This window comes from Sorex fumeus, unplaced genomic scaffold, assembly GCF_029834395.1.
Source record: "Sorex fumeus unplaced genomic scaffold, SorFum_2.1 ptg000020l, whole genome shotgun sequence".
NCBI classification, from domain to species: Eukaryota; Metazoa; Chordata; class Mammalia; order Eulipotyphla; family Soricidae; genus Sorex; species Sorex fumeus.
The window spans coordinates 14,450,805-14,475,171 of record NW_026606077.1 but is presented as its reverse complement, the minus strand read 5'-3'; the positions used below and the strand labels follow the sequence as shown (position 1 = coordinate 14,475,171).

Below are 24,367 nucleotides of genomic sequence, written 5' to 3'. Positions count from 1 at the left end.
GGATCCACAGGGGTCAGGCTCTGGGCTGCACTTCCCAGCCTCAGGCCTCTCTGCGCACGGGGCCAGGGGAATGGGGTTGGGGGAGGGGCTCCGGGTGCTGAAGGTGAGGGAGAGGCTCACGACCAGAGGGTGTTCAGGGTGACAGGTGGGCGCAATCCGCTTTGCAGCTCAGGTAGAGCTGGCTGTGGAGCAGGACTGCAGGGGGCCCGCGGGGGCTGAAGTCGCAGTTTCTCCTGCTGCCCATCTCAGGCTCCCGGAGCCTCAGTCCTGAAGCACGTCCAGGGCCCAGGAGGAAAGGGAGCGGCAGAAGCAGAACTGGCCTTCGCAGCCTGGGCACGGTCACTGCTGCGTGAAGATGCAGTTACGCAGCGTTAGACAGCACACACGCACATGCATGGGCACACGGGATACACGGACACACACACACTTAGACACATGTACAGGGCACACCCAGGCATAGGTACACGTGCACACATGTAGAGACACACACAGGCACAGGCACACACATGTACAGGCATGAATGCTCAGGTGCGCACACACACAGGCAGCACCTGTCTGTGAGCTCCTCCTGAGTCAGGGGTGACCTGCCTTCTGAGGTGCGGGGTCGGTGGGTGCCGGAGGAGGCACCCCTTGGAGGTCGGCAGCGTGCTGTCACGGGCCGGCTGTGGCCACTGCAGGGCTGGGACATGCTCAGCCCAGCACTGGTGTGTCCTGTGCAGTTGGGGCTGGACCTGATCCTTCATGGGGGGAGCAGAGACTCAAGGGGTCCTGGGGGAATGTTGCTAGGATCACACGTGTCTCAGGCTGAGGCTGATCACAGGTATTTACCACTTTAAGAGCTCACCATGCTGTGTGCATGCAACATGTATGCACACACATGTGCGCATGTATGTGTGCATGCCTGTGTGTGTGTGTGTGTGTGTGTGTGTGTGTGTGTGTGTGTGTGTGTGCTGGCTGTGAGTACATGTGCATGGAGGTGGCGAAGCACCTGATTCAGGATGAAACTTCTCTCCGAGAGCGTGAGAGAGCAAGGTTAAAGGGAACATGGGAAGATGGCTGAAGCAAGCAGGAAGTGGGTGGTTTGAGCCAGCAGGGTGCAGAGTCCCGTGTTCTCTGCTTCTTCCATACCTTGGGCATATGCTGTGGTTAGACACCCTGGGGTGCCGGTGAGGACTGGGCCTGATGGAGCAGAGGCCACGGGCAAGCCCTTTCTCAAGGCTGCGGGGCCGCAGTGGGCTAGGGTGTGGACTGATGATGCTGGCCAACACGAAAGGGGGACCTGGAGAACTGGGACCCCTAGGCTTAGGGCCACTCCCCTCTACTGTGCCCTGGGGTCCCACATTGTCAGATGTGGGGGGCTCTGGGCTGGGGTGCAGGACAATGAGCAGCCCCAGAGCCGGTGCTGGGTCGCGGCCGTGGCAGCTGGGGGCCCCTGCTGGCATCTTGCAGGTATTCGGTACCATGGACAGGTCATTTCTGTCCCTTAAAAGCAAAGCTGATTGGAGCTAAGGCGTGGAGCCGGCAGTTCCAGCTGGCTGAGAGGGGGGCCGGCCTCGGGCCCTGCAGGAGAGGAGGCGGTGGGTGCTGCCCAGCCTGGCAGATGCGCTGCCACGGGTTTATCTCCCACAGCAAGGAAGCAGGAGATCATCAAGATCACGGAGCAGCTCATCGAGGCTGTCAACAACGGGGACTTCGAGGCCTACGCGTGAGTGGTGGCCCCGGTGGGGGGGAGGGGGCGGTAGGGCGACTCTCCCTAGGGAGAGGGCTGATGGAAATGGAGGGGAGAGGCGGGATCCGAGCCACGCCCACCCATCACATGAGTGTGGCCCCCAGGAAAATCTGCGACCCAGGCCTGACCTCATTTGAACCCGAAGCTCTGGGCAACCTGGTGGAAGGAATGGACTTCCACAGATTCTACTTCGAGAACCGTGAGTGAGGGGGCGGGGTCTGGCGTGGGCGGAGGGTGGGTCTGGTTGGAGGGGCGCGCCAGGAGCCTCGCGGAGGGTCGGGCTCCACGGGTCCCCGCGGGAGGGGACGGACAGCATCGCGGTGCTGGGCGCTCAGCCCTGCCTGCCCCGCAGTGCTCGCCAAGAACAGCAAGCCCATCCACACGACCATCCTGAACCCGCACGTGCACGTGATCGGCGAGGACGCCGCGTGCATCGCCTACATCCGCCTCACGCAGTACATCGACGGCCAGGGCCGGCCCCGCACCAGCCAGTCCGAGGAGACCCGCGTGTGGCACCGCCGCGAGGGCAAGTGGCAGAACGTGCACTTCCACTGCTCGGGCGCGCCCGTGGCGCCGCTGCAGTGAAGGTGAGCACCGCGGCCGCGCGGGGCGGGGAAGGCCCGGCCGCCGCTGACCCTGTCCCCTTTGCAGAGTGCGCCGCTGCCGCGGGACAGATGGATGTTTGGAGCCAGCCGCCCTCGGGCGCAGGCCTGCCTGTCGCATGTTTGTGTCTGCCTCGTTTCTCCCCTGGTGCCCGTGTCTGCAGAAAACCAAGACCAGATGTGTGATTTCTTTTTAAAAACAAGATGACAGCGACGACCACAAAAAAAAATTTCATGCTGGATGAAATGGGGAAAGGAAAAAAAAAACAAAAAACACTTCACAAAGGAAAAGCTGTAAAAGTCACTGGCATTTGTGGGACTTGCAACCGACTGGCTGCTCCCTGCCCGAGCTCCGCGTGTGTCCGTCTGCTCCTGGCCGCTGGGGACAGCCGGCCATGAACTCGTCCAGGGCCTGTGGCGTGGAGTGGTGCCCATCCCCGCACCCGCAGCACCCCCCTTCCCCGCCTGCATGGCTGCCATCAGAAGTCAGCTGTTGTCTGGGCAGGGGCTATGGGGTCCCTCCAGCTTCCCTTCCTTCCTCCCCCGTGCCCTGTGTGGCCAGGTCCTTCTGGGGGCGGGAGGTGCAGAGAGGACTCACCTTAGTGCCACCGTTGGCCTGCAGTCCTGCGGGCAGGGCCCGTGTACCAGCCTCGTCACCTGTCGGGGGACTTTTCCTTCTCTGCTCCCCCACCCCAGCCCCCATGGGTCCCCGTGTTCCCCGGCCGGAAGGCCACGCTGCAGGCAGGGCAGGAGGTGCCATCAGGGGGTCAGGTAGGTGACGCTGAGGTAGCGTTTGGAGTCCAGCGGCAGTGGGGAGCCACTGAAGGTCGAGAAGGGCAGAGGCTGCCATGGGAAGAGGGGAGCGGGGTCACCGTGGGCCCTGCGTGCCCCAGGCACTGTGGGACGGTGGGCTAGAGACCTGCTGGGCTGTGCTTGGGGTTCAGTCAGGGGTGATGGCTGCAGAGATGCGGGTTCCTCCTGCCCCTGTGCCTAGCCCCCCCCCAAATCATTTCAACAAGGATTTTCTTTCTCTTGCCCCACAAATCAAGCCGAGCTGGGGAGGGGCACAGCATGGGGACAGGACATGGGGATGCTGACTTCCAAGGGGACCGTCCACCGACAGACATGATGGACACTCATGCCTGCCACGGCTGTGCTCAGGACAGCCGTCTCCCGCACCCCCATGGACACAGGGTAAACATCCAACAGGGCTTGCCACGGACAGCGTGGGGCCTGGCCACCCTCACCTCCTGGGGCTCCTCCCCGCTCCCACCCACCATTGTCCCCACAGACCTGCCTGTCTGGGATCGTTGGGGACTCCTTCTGGGGGACAGTTCTTTTGCATGACCCCTCCTGAGCAAGCCACACCACTCTTCTCGCTCGATGTCTGCGGTGTGGCGCGGCGGTGGCTGGCCTGCCCAGGGCCAGCTGCCCGCGGTGCTGGCCAGCCTTCCCTCTTCTCTTTTTGCTGAGTTTCATTGTCTTTTCTTTCTGAGCCTTGTAAGTGTACAAAAATTATTTTGTCCTGTCTCGGGAAACTGCAAATAAAAGAAAAACAAGGACAAAGTGCCATGTGTGTGGCTGGGTGCTTTGAGCAGTGGCCCCGTTCTTCTGAGCGTGGGCCCCACTTTCAGGGCTGCGAAAAGCCCCGAGCCTGAGGAAGCACAACAAGCCAGGACTCGGGGTGTCCTTCTGGGCCGTCACAGGGCAGAGGTCCCAGATACCCCCTACTACAATCCCAGCAGCCCTGTCAGCCCTGAATGTGGGCTCAGAGCCCCCTTTCTTGAGTCTGCCCCCAGCCTGCAGGTAGCACCCAGGAAGGCAGTTCCTGCCCCACTCCACGTCTGTCACTCCAGGGTGGTGCTCGCCTCCAGCCCAGCTTCTCCCAAGTGTAGAATGTGTCAAGTGTGATGCTCACCTCCTGCCCCACTGCTCCCATCACCTGAGGGGTACTCACCTTCCCCCAAGTGTGCCCAGATGCACACGGTTCCAGGGGCAACAGCAGAGCTATGGCTTTGGGGACAGGGAGTGGCAGGGCCATGAAAGCCCAGAGCAGCAGGTGGAGGTGTGGGGGCAGGAAGGCAGCAGGGCCTGAGGCAGGAGGAAAAAGGGCCCCACTTCTCAGGCTGTTCCTAGCAAGGAGACACCCGCTGACCTGTGACCCCTGCTTTCCTGACCTTGGGCTCTGCACTGTCCTTCAGGAGGGCCAGCCACCCTCGTGCCCACAGCATGGGCACACAGACTGAGTGGACTGAGCAGGTGCTGGCGTGGCCATGTGGGGAGAGGCATAAGCTGGACCTGGTCGGATACACCGTGCCACAGGGACCATGTGAAGTCGGGCTCCCCCTTGGGGGCCACGAGGTCAGTCTCCCTCACAGAGGCCATGAGGTCTTCTGGGCTTCCCCAGAGGGGACATGTAGGAGGTGAGGTGCACCCTGCTCACCCAACTGCCTCAACCACCAAACTGCCTCAACTCCGCCTGCCTCCCGCCTGAGCTGGAAGGCACCATCCAAGGCCCCAAGGCCTCTCTGTGTCTCGCCCTCACGAGCTGCAGGAGTGTGGTGGGTTTCTTCTCCAGCCCCGTGCGGGGCAGGTGGCCTGGACGCCCATCTGTGCAGCTCGCTGCAGGCTGGAGGGCAGGCGGGGCCCGGGGAATCTAGGCCAATGCCTGGGAGGCAGGGCCTGCTGGGCATGGATGTAGGGCTCTGCGCTATCGCTGTAATCAGAGAAGCCTTTCCAGGCCAGCTCCCTCCCAGCACCCATCACAGCGCTGGGGCGAGGTCACTGCAGCAGGCGTGTGTGGCAGGCACTGGCCCTCCTTCCAGGGCCAAGCGGTGCCTATATAAGCCTCCCGGGGCTGAGGGTGACCTGGGAAGCCTACAGTGCAGCCAGAAACCCCCAGGCAGATTGCCACAGGTCCCAATACAGGGCAGGAGCAAAGTCCTCGGGCAGCAGGAGGAGATGCTGCCAGTGCCTGCCTAGTTGCTGCACTCGGGCAGACTGTGCTCAGACTCCCAACTCTGTGGCCACTAGGGGGCTCACCCGGGCAGGGCTCACGCAGCTCTCCTAGGGTGGGGCTCCCCCACCTGGCTCTTGCCAGGAACCTCAGGGAAAGGACAGGGTTGGGGGTTAAGGTGGCGCGGTCTCTCCACAGATGGGGCCCTGAGGCTCAAAGAAAGCACAGAATCATTTTGGAATTTCAAAGACAATTTTATCCCAACCGGAACCTCTTCAACATCGCTGTTAGGCCAGTTATTAAAATGACATTCTTTGCCAAATGGTTTCCTGCTGTGCCAGGGGCAGGACCCACTCCTCGACCTGCTCCGCGAGGGTCATGCCCTTGTGCCCTCCTCCCCCAGCCCTGTGAGATGCTCATGAGGCCAAGTCTGTGCCTCCCGAGGGTCTGGCAGTAGAAAATCACGTGGGCAGGCGACTCTAGGGGTTGGCCAAAGTCCTTTGGTCAGCTCAGTGCCCAGAGAAAAGGCAGCAAGAAGGCGAGTCTGTCGGGCGGACCGGTCCTCCGAGTCACGCAGATCCCAGCTTCCACCCAGGAGGGGCTCAGCTGGGCCCCAAGCAGCACCTCTCCCCAGGGAGGAGGCCACACTGTCAGGGCCACTCAAGAGGGCTTCTCTCGAGGCCGAGTCTGAGTCCTAGAGATGCTCAGCAGACAAGCAGGGGGCCCTGGGGAGGTGGGCACAGAAGGAGGACTCGGGGCTGAGAGCTCAGGGAGTCACCAGGCATCACTGTGCCCAGGACACAGGAAAGGCCATCTGTAGGTTCAGGCCGTCAGCCTGGAGCCCTGCTGCCTAAGGGAAAGGGGAACTGCTCATAAGAACACAGGCCAGCACTGCTGGGGTAGGCCTGAGGCCCAGGGCAGACCAAGGGCAGACTCGGACCCTGCTCCTCTCCACGTAGCCCTGGAGCGAAGCGGACTCCCCAGCAGGCCTGCCGTCAAGTGCGCCGGCCCCTCTGCCTCTGATGAGTGTCAACACAGTAAATGTACATAGGAACCCCAAGACACAATGGGGCCCCCTGGACTGGAGTGTCAGTATGCTGAATGGACAGATGGGGGCACCGCAAAGAGCTGCTTCTGCCTCCCTGGCTGTGCCCGCGTGGGCGGCACTCGGGCCTCGCAGGGAAAGTGGAGAACAAGCTGTTCAGTATCTACATGAGTGAAAAATTTATGGTTTCATTTGGCCCCAAAGACACACCGTTTGGGGTCCCAAATACCTTTCCAAAATTACCAGACATATGAATTCCGATGTCCCCCACCCCCAGATCCCTTCCAATACCCCCCAGTTCCTCCTGGAGCTCTAAAGTGAGAACCGTCATCTGTCCCACTTGGACCCCCTGACCGGCTCTCTAGAGACTCTGGGGGCTGCAGTCCTGATGCATATGGCGGTGACGTTCAGGCAGGGACCTCACTGGTGGCTGTCACATGATGGCACAGCAGGAGTTCTGTTTCCGGGCCTTGACAGAGACAACGAGAGAGAGCTGAGGAAGCGGACTGTGGGGGGCTGCCTGGGGTGCAGGGAGAAGCCACAACCCTCTCTGGCCCCCAACACCAGCAGCCAAACACCGAGAAGCAAACACGGTCCCTCTGGCTAAGGACTTGAATCTCACTCCTTTGCTCCCAGAATGCCCTGCAAGCTGTTTCTTCGGGACACTTGAGGATGACAGGCCAGCCCCCACTTGGCAGGTGGCTCCTGCTTCGGCACCCCCCCTCAATCCCCGTCTCCCTCCCAGGCACCCGCCCAGCAGCCTGGTCAGAGGAAACTTCCAACAAAGGAAAAAGCAGCAGAGATTGAGCACGTGGGAGAGAAGCAGGAAAGTGGACACAACCCCCTGGGCCCCGCGCCCAGTAACGTCCCAGGGCTAGTCCCAGCTAGATGCTGGGCTGCCATTCAGTGCCAGTAGTGGAACCTGGGGCTCCCACAGCGGAAGCCTGCTAGGGTGATGCACCCCAGCTGCAAGAGCGTACAGCTGATGGGTTTGCCCCTGACTCTGCAGCAGACAGCAGAAATCTGGGGGTACCCCTGTGACTGAGAAACAGGCCTTCAGCTTTTCTGGGGGTAGAGAGAGTAGTGTCCTGGGGAGGGTGCTGCCCTCAGTTCTCCTGGGGACAAGGTGGTGCCCGAGTGAGCCCCATCACAGATCTTTTGGGGTCCTTTCGCTCCAACCACACGTCACTGACTCAGAGAACACGCTAGTTTCAAAGCAAGGGTCCCGGGACGGACATGCTGTGACAGTTCTTGGGACGGGCCTCCCAGGGCCAGCGGGGCGCGGGCCTCACCGTCTTGTAGAAGGCTTTAGACTGGACTCCCAGCACTTCGGACTTGGACACCAGGTCATCAAGCTTCTCACCGCGCTCCAGCAGAGACTCCATGGTGTTGTGCTGGGCAAGGGAGAGAGATCTTCTGCTCTGCCCGTGGCAGGGGCCCCGATGAAGCCCCACACTGCAAAGCATCAACTCTGGGCTCCGCACCCAGATTTGTGGAGGTGACAGGACCTAGAAGGTTCTAACTGGGACCCAGAGCCCTTCTCAAACACATGCCCATGGCACACATGATGGCACTCTGGGCACAGTTTCCAGTCAGTACTCCACCACGCAGGGGCCCAGCTCACAGGAGGTAGCCTGAGAGGAAGAGACTCAGTGTCCTACGGTCTCCTCGGAGTATAAGCAGGTGGGAAAGTACAGAAGAGCAGATGCCCCGTAGCCCACTCACAGTGGAGCGACTCAGATGCCTCACATCAAGTCTAACGGACAGAAAGGGCTGAGCAACAGGGTGGCGAGGAGGGCACTTGTCTTGCACGAGGCTGTCCCAGGTTTAACCCCCCATGCAGTCTCCTTGGCCTCGCCAGGAGTGACCCCTGAATGCAAAGACAGCCCTGAACACAGTCAGGTGCGGCCCCAAACAAAACACCAACAACAAAGCTTTAGGGGCCAAAGCAACAGGTGCAGCAGGGAGGGCATCTGCCTTGCACGTGGATGACCCAGGTTCGATTCCTGGCACCCCGAGCACCAAGAGCAAGTCCTCAGTAGCGCCGGAAGCAAAACACACAGTCAGGAGAAGACAGACTAGTCAAACCAACCAAAAGCCCACCAGGACACAGGCTTGGGACGTGGGTGGGAAAATAAGGACAGGGTGGAACAAAGGTCATACTGGTGGTGGGGTTGGGGTCAGAATATTGACTGCCTGTAACGAATCCATCAAAAACAATGCTGTAAACCATAGTGTTTAAATCAAAGGGGACCCCAAAAGTAGAGAGAGAATATGGGAGAAACTGTCTGCCATAGAGGCAGGGGAAGGGGTGGGGTGTTCGATCACTGAATGACTGAAATTCAAACATGAAAGCCTTGTTAAGTGTTGCTCACAGTGATTCAATTAAAAAAATATCAAGGGGAACCCTTGAGGAGAGAGATGGGGCTGCAGATGGAGCCCTCTCGCTGCAATGGAGGCAGGGGGACAGCAAGGAGTGTCCCGGAATCAGCACAAGAGGAGTCAGGTTAGACCATGTGGAGAGAAAAATGTGTCACAAAGGAAAAGCTTTGGGCAAGCTTTCATGTCCAGCTTTTATTTCAGACCCTTGCTTCAAAGATCCAGAAAAGCTGCCTCTGAAGGCACTGGGATGCGCGTTACAGAATGTTGGATCCTGGGTCACCGCGAGACAAGAAATACAGGGAGTGGCACAATGGGCGGTGCTCAGTGAGGCCCAGGTGGTTGACAGGAGACCAGACTATCGGAGTCTGTGCAGACCCTGTAGTCGAGTCTCCAGGGGGGCAGAGTCATGGCCACCGGCCTGGTGGACAGGGAGCAGGGGACCGTTTAGATGCAGAAGCCACAAGGACCAAGCCAAAACAGATGCTTCCAGCTTCCCAAAGAGAGCCTGAGAGTTAAGAGGCAGTTAGAAGCAGGGATCGGAAATGAGGGTGCCCCTCAGACAGCTCTGTGCCAGCAGACACCGGAGCATGCAGTCAACAGTGAGGGCACAACAACAGTTCTCGAACCCCCACACGAAGGGCGTGAAGGAGAGCCACAAAACAGCACAGACCCGTGCAACAAGTGCCACAAGATGGGGCCGGGACACACAGACCACGGGCTGTCTGAGTCAGAATCTGAGGCCTCTGCAGACGGGCCTGGTCCCATAGGCTGGCACCAACTCTACATGTCTGGCCACTGGCCAACCTTCCTGCCATGGGTATCTGGATGGGCACCCCCAAGTCTTGCTTACCAGGATGATTTTGGTCTCGTCTAATTCCGCCTGCACTTTAGTCATGGGGTCGGCTTCTCGGGGGTTCTGGACACAAACAAGGACACTGTCAGGACAGCAGTTCAACAGAGTGCGTGGGACACATGTGCACAGGGGCTGATCATGTCCGGGGAGGGCCGGAGACTCAGCCTTTCCCAGAGGGGCACCAACACCAAGCTTGGCAGGGCCAAGTGTCTGGCTCTTACACAGAGCTAAGACCAGCTTGTGGGGGCCCGCAAGTCCAGCCTTGCGACCACCAAACCACGTGGTGTGGCCCCCAGCAGATTTTTCAAAAAACAAACAAGGAGCTGGAGAGACAGCATGGGGCTAAGGTGCAGGCCTTGTATGTGGCCAACACCAGTTCGATCCCTGGTACTATATGGCCCCCTAAGCATTGCCAGGTACAAGCCTGGAGACCCCCAACAATACCAGGACAGCCTGGGTGACTTTCAGTACCACATTCTTGGACTGCTGCTAGCCAATGCTCAATCCTGGGAAGGGTCCAAAGGCTTCCTCAGCACCCTTGGGAGCACACCCACCCCCCCAAAGGAAAAACCAAATACAAGGCAGTCGGAGGCCCCCAGGCCCTCAAGGACCAGGGCTGTTGGCTCTCCCCCCGCCCACACAGGCTCACATGATGGTCTTTCCACATACCTGGTATTTGCTAAGGTAACCGTCCAGGGCTGTATAGTTAATGGTATCAGGGGATCCTATTGGCCAATCTATCCTGTCGACCTGCTTGGAGAACTCGTCCAGGACCTGCGAAGTGGAGGAACTAGTGTAACAGCACTCACACACCAGCAGGGCTTGGCCCTGGAGTCTCACCCCTGAGAGGTGCTGGGGCCTCGGGCCCAGGACAGGGTGAAGCCGACAGTGATGACAAGGGGGAACCCAGGCCCACATTCCTTCTTCAATACTCCAGGAACTGAAGACCGAACAGGTCAGTCTCCAAGGCATTTTTTGAACTGTGGAGTTCTACTTTGTTCAGGATGTGACTTTCTAGGGGAGGAAGAAAAAGGCCCACCAATTCTTCAAAATCAATTCTTTAAAAATGAAGGTTAAGTCCTTCGGCTCTCAATAACCACCAGATTTCATGTCCTTTGAAGTATACTAATGCTTTGGGAGAGACGAGACATGGCCAGAGTTTGTAAGGACTGCAGAATCAACCTTTATTAACACAATGGCACAGGGCGCATGACAGGGGCTCACACTTGAACATGGCGTTCGCACACTGGACTCAAGAATGCAGAGGCACTGGCCCCACGAAGGAGCAGGCCTCCCACGGGAAACCCTCTCCCCAAACTGCAGGCTGAGACTGGGCCGGAGGAGGCAAGTGTTCCCAGGCCGGAACACAGGCACTGCACACTGGAGGCCCAGCTGAACTACCAGAGTCACCTCGTCCCCTGAGCGCCAGTGGGAGCGAGCCCTGAGCACTGCAGGGCTTGACCCCCCAGCCAAACTATAGGGCCCAGGCAGAGATGGGAGAAGAGCCTCAGTGAGGGCAACAATGTTGTGACCAAAGGTCCAGCCTGACTCCACAGACAACTGCAAGTCACAGGCCAAGAGAATAGCAGGGGAGAGGCCGCGACTCAGGACAAGAGAGCAGAAACACGTGACGAGGAGGAACAGGGAAGGGCTCCAGGCGCCTGCTCAGCATAAGGACAGGGAAGCCAGAGCCAGGTGGCACCATCGCTTCCTGACAGTGGCCCGCGGAGTCCAGTCCAGCCAAACCCCAAACTTACCTTCTCCAGCAGGGTGAAAGCCACTCGGGAGGGGTATTCGCTGTCGGCAATGGCCACTCCAGCAAGGCTGTCGGGTCGCACGTAGACATGGCATAAGTATCCTGAGGAGACCGGGGTCGGGCACAGGGGAATAACAGGAGGGGTTTCAGACTCTGCTCTCCAGGTCAGTCAGACACTGAGATACTGAGAGAGAGGTTTGCGGAGTGACCCTCAGCGGGGCCAGGTGGAAACACTCAGAGTAACATGCACGGGAGCTGGGCCCAACACCTGCTTTAGGACAAGAACCCACTCAGTGCAGAGCTGCCACCGAAAGGAGCCTCCGGGGCTGAAAACACATCCCAGGCAACAAAGTCTAGGGTCCTCCCAGTCAGTCGTGCAGGACCTCGGCTCGGGTCTAGGACCCTCGAGATGGCAGAGAGCATCAAAGGCAGGGAGCCGCTCCCCGCAGCAACTCCTCTATTCCACAGGGCTCTTGGGGGGGTGGGAACAGTGGAGGAAAAGCTCCGACTAGAAGAAAACGCAGCCCCTATTGTCTGGAGCCCCAGGCCACTGAGCCGGAGCCACACTGTCAGTGCCGTGGGCAAGGGCCCTGCAGAGGGTCACAGCTCAGAGCTGATCTTCACACTAGGAAAGAAGGGCGGCGACTGTCCTCCAATTGCTCCCCCAGAAAACTCCAATGGTAAATGAAAAACACAAACCAGAGAGGGGAAACTCTGAGCTCCCTGGAATCAGACAGAATCAGAAAAGGGAAAGACTCAAGAGCAGGGAGGAGAAGCTCAGGGGCTCCTCACTAACAATTCCCAAAGAAGTCAGATTCCAACGGGGGGGTCAAGGTGCACACACTCCCTGGCCCTGAGAAGCTGGCCAAGGCCAGGACATGTCTTCAAGGAAACTACAGTTGGCAAGATGGGCAGTCTGAGGAGAGATGAAGGCATTTACTGTCCATGATTCAATCTCATTTCTGGGATGTGAACAGTGGAGGGATCACAGAGAGAACTGAGTCCAACCCAGCTGGCACCGTGGCTGCCAGCGATAGTGTCTCCTCAGCATGTGACCAGATCGGTACTAAGGGCAAAGAACTTTGTTTCTGCCTGATAAGGTTCACACACAACTTTCAGACCTATAAACAAATGCCTCCAAAATAAACACCACAAGTTCTCCTGGGAAATGTGTATCATGCAGGGAAAAAAAGAAAAATAGTGAAGAAAACAGCATAGTGAATTTTCAGATTCCCGGTAAAAAAAAAAAAATGTAAGTAGCACAGATGCACTGGAACCAGCTAGCTGAAATTCTTCCTGAGAGGGCTACACTCCAGAGGAGCTGACACAAAATCATTCCCCATACCAAGAGATCGGAACTATAATCCTGAGTGTGAGCTGTGGAGCTGACTGTACCCAGGCTGCTTCAACAGCAACGATTGGACACCTGGGTACAGGATTTATGGACAGGAAGAGGAGGAAGGGGGAAAACAGAAAGAACCAGCAGGAGTGGGGTCTCAGTTCCTGCCTGGTGTGGAGCTGCGGGTTGCTGGGGTCAATCCCACTCACTCACCTTCTTGCCGGACTGAAGCTCTACTGCCTTTCTGTGAGCGGTCCACGATAAGTTGGCTTGTGAAGATCATGAATTCTGCGGCACTAAGAAACACAACACGTCACCTGTCCCTGTCCCCCCTAGCCTCAGTATGATGGAAAGGGACCTCTGGGACTGACACCGCGGTGCTTTTCGGTTTCCCTCCCAACCGGAATAGCAGAAGCAACAATACTAGTAATGGCAACAAGTGTAAGTGCTCTGAGAGTCAGCACAAACACAGATAATCACCAATCATTACAACCACGAAAGCCTCTAGGTACCTGCTTGCTGGCTTGTCCACCCAACCACCCCCTCGTGGACTTCTGGGGAAGTTTCTACCAGCTCTAGTTAAACAGGTTGGAGTTCACAAGGGACACAGTGGAGAGACAGAAGCCAGTTCCTGTTCTCAAAGCCAAGAGCTTCCAGGAAGCAGGAGGGACACAGTGTCACTGCGCCGGGAAACTGCACACCCGTAGGGAGGACTGGCTCTGCCTGGGGACAGGGCTCGGTCAGCACGACCCGCAGGCAGGGCAGAATAGGGAAATGGTATGAGACTGCGAGGGAAGCCTCCTTGGCCCCTCCTCTCCGGGCCAGTGTGGCAGGTCACAGCCACGACAGTCCAGGCCTGGGGGGTGGCCCACGAAGAACCCCCGGGGCAGGTTCCTGAGGGCGGGCTGCAAACCCCCAGCCTGCCCCGGGTGCATAACAGAGGGTCAGGCCTGCCCCTCCCACCGGACACCACGGGCGCCTCTTCCCAGATGGGCCCTCGGGCAAGGCACTGGACTGCAGGTATACAACTGAGATTCGCCGTACAGATAAAGTCGATCCACATCAAGCTTAGCACAGAGCCCAGCTCCAAACCCCGCAGAGGCCTTGCGGCGAACCCGCTGCAAGGCAGAGCAAAGAGGGCCGTGATTAGACCAAGACAGAGCCGCGTTCGTGGCCAGGGCCACGCGGAGGGCCGAGAAGTCGGGCGACCACGCCGAGGCTGGCTGGGGGTCGGAGCCCGGCGAGCGCCGGGGAGGACGACGGCGGGGCCCCGGGGCGGGCGGGGCGGGGCGGGGCGGGGCGCGCGCTGGCCCGGCTGGACGCCGAGCCGCGGAGGGAGGCGGAGGGCCGGCGCCACCGCACCTGGACCGCTGGAAGAAGCTGAAGGAGGACACGTCGTGCGCGTTCTTCAGCAGCAGCACCTTCTCCTCGCCCTTGAAGAGCACGCTCAGGCTGTAGAGCTTCATGGCGCCGCGCGGCCGGCCGGCGGCCCGCAGCAGCCGCGCGTCGGGAGCAGCTCGGCCACCGCCCCTCCGGCCCGGCGCTGACGGCTTCGACGGCCGCTTCCGGTTCCGGCAGGCGCCGCGCCGACGCCCAACGGAAGCCCGAGGGAGTAACCGGAAGTGCGCGCGAGCGGGCGGTGCCGCGCCTGCGCGCCTCGCACTTCCGGCGTCGAGGCTCCTCCCGGCTCCTCCGGGCCGGAGGCCCCGCCCCGCGGGCCGCCCGGAACCTTCCACGGCATCCGCGGCTTCTCGCGGCGCGCAGCCCTGTCACCTGCTTTGGGCTTCGGTGTATGGCCGGTGGCCTTCCTGGGACGTGAGTGAACTGAGCGGCCGGGACCCCCGAGAGGCTCTGCTCGGGCTCCCCTTGGGCCAGCCCCAGGCCGCGCCCGCGCCTCCGAGTGAGCGAGGGGTCGCCGAGTGCGGAGCCGCTTCCCGCCACCGCGCGGGACTCACCGCCCACGGCCGCGTGGTGCTCAGCGCTCGCCTGCGGGGACCGCGTGAGACAGCCTCTGCGGAGGCCTCGGACCGTGACTCGGTCCCAGCGTCGCTTTAGGCGTCACTCTCCAGCCGGGGTTCCACCTCGGCGAGATCGACCACGTGGCCTGCGTAACTCGGATGCTGGGCACGCTCCTAGGCACGTGTTCCAGGCGGAATCACAAGCCTGGTACCCACTCGATGTCAGCAGCAGCCCACCCTCCGTATGCAATCCAGAATGTCTCTGGACGTTACCAAATGTGCCCTCGGTAGTGATGGTTTAACCTACTGTCAATATTTATTGCTTTAAATAGCCCTGTTGTTGAAGGAAGGTCTTTCTACTTGCTCTTTCACGTAACACCTTCCTCGCCTGCAGATTTGGATATTGAACTTGAGAACAAACGTTGGCCAATGCTAGGTGATCACCCAAGAACTGTGTCACAACATGTCAGGACAGGCGCCCCAATGGGGCGACTGGAACAGTTTTTCAAGAGAACCCTTTGTAGTCACTGGAAGTTGTACAAAGGGCCTGGGATGGATTAAAAATGTGTTCAGTGACCGACCTTGTTTCCCTTACATCAAGCACTTTGCCTGTGATGTCTCATTGAATGCTTATAAATTTTTATATATAAAAATCATATATACATGTAATATATATGTTACATATTATATATGCACTTTATGGACATAGAAACAGATTTGAGTTAAGAAAATTGCTAATAAGAAACATGGCATTCTCGAGGCATGTGTTGAATTCTCTCACGACCCACCTCCAAGCCTGGCCCCTCTCCCTCTCTGGGACCTCACTCAGAGCCCATTTCCCAAGGAAGCCTTGTTTGATCTTTGTGGCGCCGACTTCCAGTGCATCATTCTGAATAGGAAGCTTCACCTTCACCTTATAACCCCACTGTCACCCAACTTAGATCAATATCTGGATTGCCACAAACTTGAATCCAGTTCTAGTATTGCTTCAAACTTGGATTCAATTCCGGTGTTGCTGCAAACCACAAAATCACAAAGGAAACAAACTGTTAACCCCTCTGAGTCTTTTTCATCTCTACACAGAAAAATGGTCCGAGGTTTCATTCATTAAAGTCTTTATGACTCTTAGGCAAAGTGCAGACCTGAATACAATCAGAGTGCTTCAAAAGTTGACTGAGAGTGGATATAGAGTCTCACCTCCATTCTAACTAGACACTGACAGAAAAATGAAAACAGAGTCATTTTGAAATACAACCCTCTAGAAAAATCCCCTAGCTTTTAAAATTTGTTGGAAGTGAAGAATGAAGAAAAATATAGCATTGTCCTCCCGTTGTTCATTGATTTGCTCGTGCGGGCCCAGTAACGCCTCCATTGTGAGACTTCTTGTTACTGTGTTTGGCATATTGAATATCTCACGGGTAGCTTGCCAGGCTTTGGCATGCAGCTGAGATACTCTCAGTAGCTTGCCAGGCTCTCCGAGAGGGGCGGAGGAATCGAACTCGGGCTGGCCATGTAGGCCACATGCAAGGCCCTACCGCTGTGCTATCACAAAATATATGTATATGAAAATGTATGAGAAGAGTAGAAAGATAAAAGACATTTTAATAAGAGGGATAAAGGGCAGGGTTTTAACATAGGAAAATAAAATCATTTTCCAAATGATAGAACAAAGTTGAGGAACTTGGTAAATTGAAAAGGTATGTGCACATGAAAGTTTTGTGAGGGGGGGTCACAAAACTTGGTTGGTTGGTTGGTTTTGGTTTTTGAGCCATACCAGGAAATACTCAGGAATTACTCCTGGTTGTTCTCTGGGGGCAATATGGGATGCTGTGGATCAATCCCAGGTTGGCCCCGTGCAAGGCCAGCGACCTACTCCAGCCCCTGATAACAGGTTTATAGTGTTAAAACTGAAAAGCAGCTTTGGTGCCTGATCTTGATTATTCCACTGTCTTGATTATTATTGATTATTCCTCTGAAAGGAATTTTATATGGTCTAATTAAATATAATTCCTATTTATTTAAAACCTTCACTAGTCTCTACACCTGTCCAGCAATGGAACACAAACCTGGGAGGAAAACTGGCGACTTGATTTTATAAATCAACCTCCTTGCAAGAAATTTAAATTCCTTCTGGTTTGTGTAGATACTTTATAGGAAGGACTGAGGTATTTCCCACTAAAACAGAAAACTCCTCTGAAACATCACAGCCCTGATATAAATCACTTAATCCTTATGTTTGTACCACAGTCAGCCTTTGTCTCTAACCTCACACCATCCATTAGTCATGTTCTCAAATCCCATATTATTTACAAAATGCCTGGCACCCCCAATCTTCAGGGAAGGTAGAAAGAACTCACCAATGAAAAGGCACTTGGGAGGCAGGCTCCTGGACAGGACCGTGGGGTGGGAGGGAAACGGGGAAGTTGGTCATGGAAAATACACATTGGTGGAGGGATGGGTGTTGTAACATTGTATAACTGAAACCCAGTCATAACTTTGTAACTGTGTATGTTACAGTGATTCAATTTTTTTTTAAGGCATGTCAGGCTGGGGGCATGTCCAGCAGATAGGGCACTTGCCTTGCATGTGGCTGTCCCAGGCTTGATCTCTGGCAGCCTATATGGCCCCCTGAGCACCACCAGTAGTGAATAGTGATTCCTGAGTGCAGAGCCAGTAGTAACCTCTGAGCACTGCTGGGGCATGGCCCAAAACCAAAACAAAACCAACCAACAAACAAAGGAACTTGGAAAAACTAATGTATGAAACTCAACAATCATGGATTTCCCTACTGCCCATAGGTTTTCTCAAGGACTAATTAGATTTCATAGGAAATGTATAACCTAACACGGTTTCCATCTATGGATCAATCTTTTCCTCGTGTTTCTCTAAAGCCAGACTCCTCTGTGGATTACATTGACTTAAAAAGAGGGATTCTCAGTAGGAAACTTAAAATCCATATTTTCTCTCCTCCATATTTTACTTAGGAAACTTAAAATCCATATTTTCTATACTCACTAACATCCCATTCTCCTGAAGTTCTAGGTTTTGTGGTAGCCCAACACAATACTGTCCTGCAATTCAATATGACTTGAACCCAAACAATTCCTTAACTGTACTAAGCTCACTTAATTCCATCAAAATAATAAAACCTTTTTCTTGGATAAAATACATACTACGCACAAAAACAATAAAGAATGAGAAACACCACTTCCAATCTCACCCAAGTTACATATCCATGTCCAACTCCCCTGGCAGCTGCCATATGAGCTCCAAAATATTTCATCGATGGCACTACTAAACCAAGACTAACCCTTTATTGGCCTCAGTCTCAGCCAGTGTCCAATAGCAAGGATTCTATTTTGTTTGAGACACCTCATTATGTGTTTGCCCTCCATCAAATTGGTCTGGAATCCTTTTTAATAAAATGATTATTTTGTCACCGGAAGTTCCCCTTCCCTTACAATTTTTTTGGTCTAAACATTCACAAGCAAAAAAAAAAAAAATTACCCATACCCTTACTAATGGCACTAGGAGTTTCAAATGGCATACCGCTGGAAGTATTATTTCCTCTTCCTGGAGGTATCTGCTCCTCCACCAAGTTAGTTTCTCCATCTTGCTATATCAAAATGTCTCTTTGTTTTTTGTTTGTTTGTTTTGCTTTTCGGGTAACGCCCAGTGATGCACAGGGGTTACTCCTGGCTTTGCACTCAGGAATTACTCCTGGCGGTGCTCGAGGGACCATATGGGATTATGGGAACTGAACCTGGTCAGCAAGGCCTACCCGTCGTACTATTGCTCCAGCCTCTCACGATGTCTCTTTGGAACTTGTACAAAGCATTAGCAATACCATTACAGCCCTTCACAGGTTCCAAGAATAAATAAAATTATCTCATTGTATTAACTCTCCAAAATGATAGAACTGTGGATATGTTTAAAAACAAGGGATGTGTCTGCTATTATAGGGCAAGTGGAACTTTTGGATCAATCAATCTGGACAAGCCCAAGAAAATACTTTAAAACTCACTGAGCAAGTCTTACTTCAGGAGAGGTCTATCAACAGTTGGCTATCCTGGAAGTTCCATTAGAACTATGTTTCCTGCTTAATAGCCCCAGTAAGATCTTTAATTATCACATTCCTAATCTTGACATTTGCTTCTTGTCTTCTAAACCTAATAATCAAAGTAGTTTTTTTCTTACATCCAGGCCATCAATCTGTAATGTGATGGTATCCAACCAACAATTTAGACCTACAAACCCAATAATTTCTCATGACTACTTTCCTTGATCATATGGCCATGATGTTATGGGCCTCTCCATGTCCATAATGAGCCTGAAGCAATCCCAGAAAATAGACCATAGCTTCCACTCTAAGATTTTAATTGCTATTGCTCAGCGGAAGGAAATGCTGTGGAATAAAAAAGAATATTTTGAACAAAATTGTCAAGACAGGCTGAATTATTTCAGGCTTATTCTGTTCATGAAAACATTGCTTGCCACACAAAAAAAAACTCCACCATGAAAAAAAATCACCTGCTATGAAAAAAATCTATCACAAAAATACATCTCTCGTGCTGATCCTGAAAAGCACCATGCAATAAAAACAATGTCCCTCTAGTCTAAAGCTGTATAATGCCATCAGTTTCTAACTCCAGAACACTCTCCTCAATCTAACTTTTACCTTTAATATATTCTTTAATCCCTATGACACTGCGAATCCAGTGAACCACCCACTCCCAGGTGGTTTCTAGTTTAAAGTAACCAACATAAGCCCGATGCCTATTGCCAAAGTTGACTGGTTTACAGAGAGACACCTTACCCAGGCTGCATTCAATCAACACAGACCATCACTGGTTGGCATATGAGCACATGAAAGTTTTGTAGGGGTATGTCTTCCCAATCAGGCCTGAAGGAAGGATTAAGGGTTAGAAAAGAAGTACGATTTGTACAGATTAAGACAGTTAACGAAGAACTAGGAAGATAACTCATGTGTTAGTGCATTTGGTAGACCTGAGTCTGAGTCTCACTCTGCCTGCCCCTTTCCAAGCACCACCAGATCTAATTCTAGTGGTCCCTGCTGATGCAAAAAAAATTAAAATTTGAAATGGGAAACTGATGGGACTTAGCTACACCCAGTCTACTCAGTTGACAAGCTGCTCTAGAGCTTAGAAGGTAGGATTTGCACTTGTCAATACCAGCAGAATCCAAGATGGCATCGGCAACAACTGCCTGCCCCCTCCTCACACAGACCCACTTTTCTTACTTTTACTCAAATTGTACTATATTAGCATGGTCAACGGCCCTGGCAGTTGACCAGGAGGAGTTTGCATAACCTCAGTTCCTGAAGGATCCCAGTGTTCATACAGGATTGGACTCACTGTGGTTCGAGACTTGAGCCCAGGGCCTCCAAGAATGCCTGCAGGGTAGCCAGAGCAAACCAATGAGGAGAGGATGAACTACCCAACAATGTCAGACTCTTATCTCATACCATATACAAAAACTTAAATTTCAGAAGGACCAAGAGCTAAATATTGAACTGGAGAAATAGTAAAGCAGATAGGGCATTTTCCTAGCATGTGGCAAACCCAAGTTCAATTCCCTGCACCACATATGGTCCGCTGAGCCCACAAGAGTGATCTCTAAGCATAGAACCAGAAATAAGCCCTGAGTATCTCTGGGTGTGACCCCCACAAAGAAAAATAAAATGAATATTAAAAAAATTAGTGGAAGGAAATGTGGAGGATCATTTTTGTTGAAGTGAAAATGCTTTTTTCTTTTTTGTGAGGGCTCAAATCCAGTTGCGCTCAAGGCTTCCTCCAAGGTCTATGCTTAGGCTTCACTCTGGACAGGGCTTGGGAACTGTCTATAATGCCACAATTGAACCCAGGTTGACAGTGTACAAGGGAAGAACCTTACCCACCATTCTCTCTAGCCCCATGGGAAATATTCTTAGCCAGTCATGTGCCTCAAAACAAGCAGAAAATTTAAGAATACAAATACTGATAGTTATAAAAGGTAAATACTTCCATGTGATGAAAGGGATTGTTAATCAAGTTTAGCAACAGATTATTATTTATTGGAATGATAAATAATAATCATTATTTATAATAATTAAAAGTAATAATTATAAATAATAATGATTTATAATATCATTCCAACAAGGATTGGAATGATATTATAGGCTATTTTACAAACATAGAACTAATATTATAGATTACAATCACTATCATCCTGTTGTTCATTGATTTCCTCAAGCAGGCACCAGTAATGTCTCCTTCTTCCTAGCCCTGAGATTTTTAAAAGAGCCATTTCAATGCTCTTTCAGGATTAGGAGAATGAGACCCATCATTGTTACTGGTATTTGGCATATTGAGTACGACACGGGAAGTTTGCCAGACTCTGCCGTGCGGGCAGGATACTTTTGGTAGCCTGCCAGGTTCTCCAAAGGAAAGATAATAAGATGTCGCTTCCGGGAGCTGGGTTTTATAGTCTCTGCGTCTTGGCCGTTGATGGGACCAACCTGGCGCTGGCAGCAGCTGGTGGGTGTGACGCCTACCTACTGGAAGATGAGGGGAGTCTGGGTGGAGAAGGCCCAGTCCCAATCCGAGTAGGCTTGGAGACCTCAGCCCCGGGACCCGCATGCCTGGGTTCCTTTGCCAGTTCTTTCATGCATGAGGCCCGTCTGGACATGTGTGGTCCCAGCATGGCTGTGGCTGACTCCAGAGGTCCTCAGCTGCTGGGGGCTCTGCTCGGGGCGGGGGGGGGGGAGAGAAACTCAACCCTCCCCCCTTCAAGGGGCCCCGATGAAGACAGCCAGGCGCGGGGGCAGGAGACTGCGCTGTTCTCCTCTAGGAGCTGGGTTTTATAGTCTCTGCGTCTTGGCCGTTGATGGGACCAACCTGACGCTGGCGGCAGCTGGTGGGTGTGGCGCCTACCTACTGGAAGATGGGGGGTCTGGGTGGAGAAGACCCAGTCCCAATCCGAGTAGGCTTGGAGACTTCATAGATAGAGTTTAAAAATAGTTTAGGTAAAAGACATTAATAACGAATTACATAGTATAAACTAGTCATCCTTAAGAAAAGAAACACGAAAAAAATACCTTGAAATATATTAAAAGGTGTCCAGCATTTTGTAGTTCAAACAGGAGGATGACAAATCAACAACAAATGATAAATACTTATTGTCTCAAACATTGACAAGCATGTAGCCAAACTCCTGTCAGTGGAAGGATTAATAAATTAGTGAAGTCATTTGGAAGCAGGGAAGTGTGAGTGTGTGGGGGGGGAGGGGCAATGTAGTCCTATTCACCCGATCGTAAAATGTGCAGAACATTTATCTGCAATTCAGCCTCTAGGAAACATCCAGAAGAAATAAGTGCATATGTTAACTCAGTTGAAATACAAAGTTTTGTGACAGGTAAAAATTGAAACTTCCCAGATGACCACCATCAAGATATTGTTTTGCTTTTACTTATTTTAATGCTTTAGAGGGACAGGGGTGATAGCACAATGGGCAGGGTGCTTGTTTTATATACTGCCAACCTGAGTTTGATCCCTGGCACACCACATGGTCCTCTGAGCACAGCCAGGAGTAATCCCTGAACACAGAGCCATGAGTATTGAGTACTGCCAGGCATAGTGCCAAAAAATAAAATTAAGATAAAAAGCTTTTTATTTAGGGCCAGAGAAGTTGTATAGGGGTTAAGACACCTTGCATATGGCCAACCCTGGTTCCATTTCCAGAACTATCTGGTCTCCTGAGCAATGCCTGGTGCATCCCTGGAGCCCCTCCAGCACTGCCAGGATGACAGTATTAATTTATAACAAAAGTGTTAACAAAATAATAACAAAAGTTAGATAGTTTGAGCAAGTCCTCCCCATCACTGCAGGGCCTGAGAAGCTGCACCCCTAGGCTCTCAGCTAGAGTAGCCCACCTGGTTAACTGAGCACCACTGGGAGTTGCATCCAGGCCCCCCAAGCACTGCTAGGGAATCCCCTCAATAAATAATAAAATAATAAAATGCTTCAGCACAAAGGCTTGGAGAGAAAGCTCAATGGACAAGAGCCACAGGAAGCTGGGGTTTGACCCCAGGCACATTCAGGAGCAGCCCCTGAGCACTGAGCCAGGAGTGTCAGTGGGTCTGATCCAAAACCAAAAGGAAGTGAAATTTTTAAAAACCTAACAGACTGGAGGTGGGGTGTGGGGGAGGGCTACTGGGATCATTGGTGGTGGAGAATGGGCACTGGTGGAGGGATGGGTGCTCGATCATTGTATAACTGAAACCCAAGCACGAAAGTTTGTAAGTCTACAACTGTATCTCATGGTGTTTCACTAATAAAAAATAAAAATAAAAAAACTAACAGAATGGGAGACTGACACCCAAGAATAGTAAAGATAAGTACCAGGAGGATTACTCCAAGGCTTAGAAGCCGGCCTAACATGCTGGGGGAAAAGGCAGCTCAGATAGAGAAGGAAACACCAAATATAGGGTGCTAGGAGGGCCTGCTCCGGATGGGAGATGTGTGCTGAAGGTAGACTATAGACTGAACACGATGGCCACTCAATACCTCTATTGCAAACCACAACACCCAAAAGGAGAGAGAGCAAAAGGGAATGCCCTGCCACCTGGGGTGGAGGTTGTGATCGGGTGGGAGTGGTGGGAGGGATACTGGGATCATTGGTGTGGAGAACGAGCACTGGTGGAGGGACAGGTGCTCGATCATTGTATGACTGAAACATAAACATGAAAGTTTGTAAGTCTGTAACTGTACCCCATGGTGATTCGATAAAAAAAAAAGAAGGTGCTTTACATATATGTGTAATTGCTGTCCTTCAACCCTTCATGATTTCTGTATCATAATTCTGACTGATTTGAATAAAGACAGCACTGGTTACCAAAAAAAAAAAAAAAAGAACTACGTCAAACTGGGAAGGTTCCACTGCCACTCCTCATGCTCTCTTCTGGACCTTTAAATATCTGTCACCCAAGACCCCTGCTTGGTCCTGAGCCCCTCTGACACGCTGAGTGCTGTAGCTGGGCCACTCCACTGAGAAGTGCTCGAGCTGGGAAATGCCTCTCTGACAGTCTCAGGCCAGAAAGGCTTGTCATGATCACCTCTGGGCTCCCACGTCTTGCCTCAAAGGAAGCAGCAAGTCCTCCAACCCCGTGGCCATCGGCCCTTGGCAGCTGCCTGTGGTTCCATACCCAGGACTTGCGAGGATGTGGGTGGGATGGGCTCCTGAGCAGGAGCAGGAGAGAGCCCTGGCCCCAGACTCCTCTCCTGACTGCCTATAACTGCAACCAGCTCGGGAGGACATTGCAGGAGGGCAGGGCAGCCACCAGGCGGATGGGGGGCTTTGCCGGGCGCTGGTCCTCTGCACCTTCATGTTAGGTTCCCATAGTTCACACAGCCTTGACTCCTTAGGAGGGGAGTTTGGAAGACCCTGTGACCTTGCCCTGGAAGCTGCACAGGTGGCAGTCTGCCGTCATAGGGATTGGCTGTCACTATGGTGATGGGGAGGCCTGTGGCCATCAGACCCGGTTTTCTGCATGACAGCTCTAATGACAGGCTGGTCAGCCCTGCTGAGGCCAGAGGGTGTGAGCTCAGAGGCTCTGTTCTGGGTTGTCACAGCAGCTGCCGGTCCACCCCGCTGCCACAAGCCCTGGCAGAAGTCCCTGCTCCACACCTGGTCAGAGCAGGAAGTGTGGGGCAGTGCCCGAGCCACGGGGAAGCGGGCTGGGATGGGAGA

General features: G+C 53.6%; 2 protein-coding genes across 6 annotated transcripts in view; one reads left to right on the top strand and one right to left on the bottom strand.

Annotated features, from left to right (window-relative positions):
- CAMK2B (calcium/calmodulin dependent protein kinase II beta) overlaps positions 1-2,982 on the top strand; it is a 69,551-nt gene extending 66,569 nt beyond the window's left edge. For 4 of the 5 annotated variants that reach the window (XM_056113471.1, XM_056113470.1, XM_056113469.1 and 1 more), the window contains 3 exons: positions 1,630-1,705; positions 1,834-1,928; positions 2,082-2,981. In XM_056113471.1, coding sequence (XP_055969446.1) covers positions 1,630-1,705; positions 1,834-1,928; positions 2,082-2,314 — 404 coding nt within the window. In that variant the 3' untranslated portion in view covers positions 2,315-2,981. Of the gene's footprint in view, positions 1-1,629; positions 1,706-1,833; positions 1,929-2,081 lie in introns of all 5 variants that reach the window. The other variant, XM_056113472.1, reaches the window with a different exon arrangement.
- A 2,544-nt stretch (positions 2,983-5,526) lies between these two features.
- On the bottom strand, positions 5,527-14,183 carry YKT6 (YKT6 v-SNARE homolog). Its single transcript, XM_056113477.1, has 7 exons — positions 14,025-14,183; positions 12,876-12,958; positions 11,325-11,425; positions 10,237-10,341; positions 9,565-9,630; positions 7,625-7,726; positions 5,527-6,801 (listed from the first exon to the last, which is right to left on the bottom strand). The coding sequence occupies exons 1-7, from the start codon at positions 14,126-14,128 to the stop codon at positions 6,766-6,768; spliced, it is 597 nt and encodes a 198-aa protein (XP_055969452.1). The 5' UTR covers positions 14,129-14,183; the 3' UTR covers positions 5,527-6,765.
- Between the last annotated feature and the right edge of the window lie 10,184 nt (positions 14,184-24,367).

Coding starts and splice junctions, on each gene's coding strand:
- YKT6 (XM_056113477.1), bottom strand. CDS start 14,128: ATGAAGCTCTACAGCCTGAGCGTGCTCTTCAAGGGCGAGGAGAAGGTG. Junction 10,342..11,324: donor CTTTCACCCTGCTGGAGAAG/GTAAGTTTGGGG, acceptor TCCACTTCGCAG/GTCCTGGACGAGTTCTCCAA. Junction 9,631..10,236: donor GTTACCTTAGCAAATACCAG/GTATGTGGAAAG, acceptor GTTTGTGTCCAG/AACCCCCGAGAAGCCGACCC.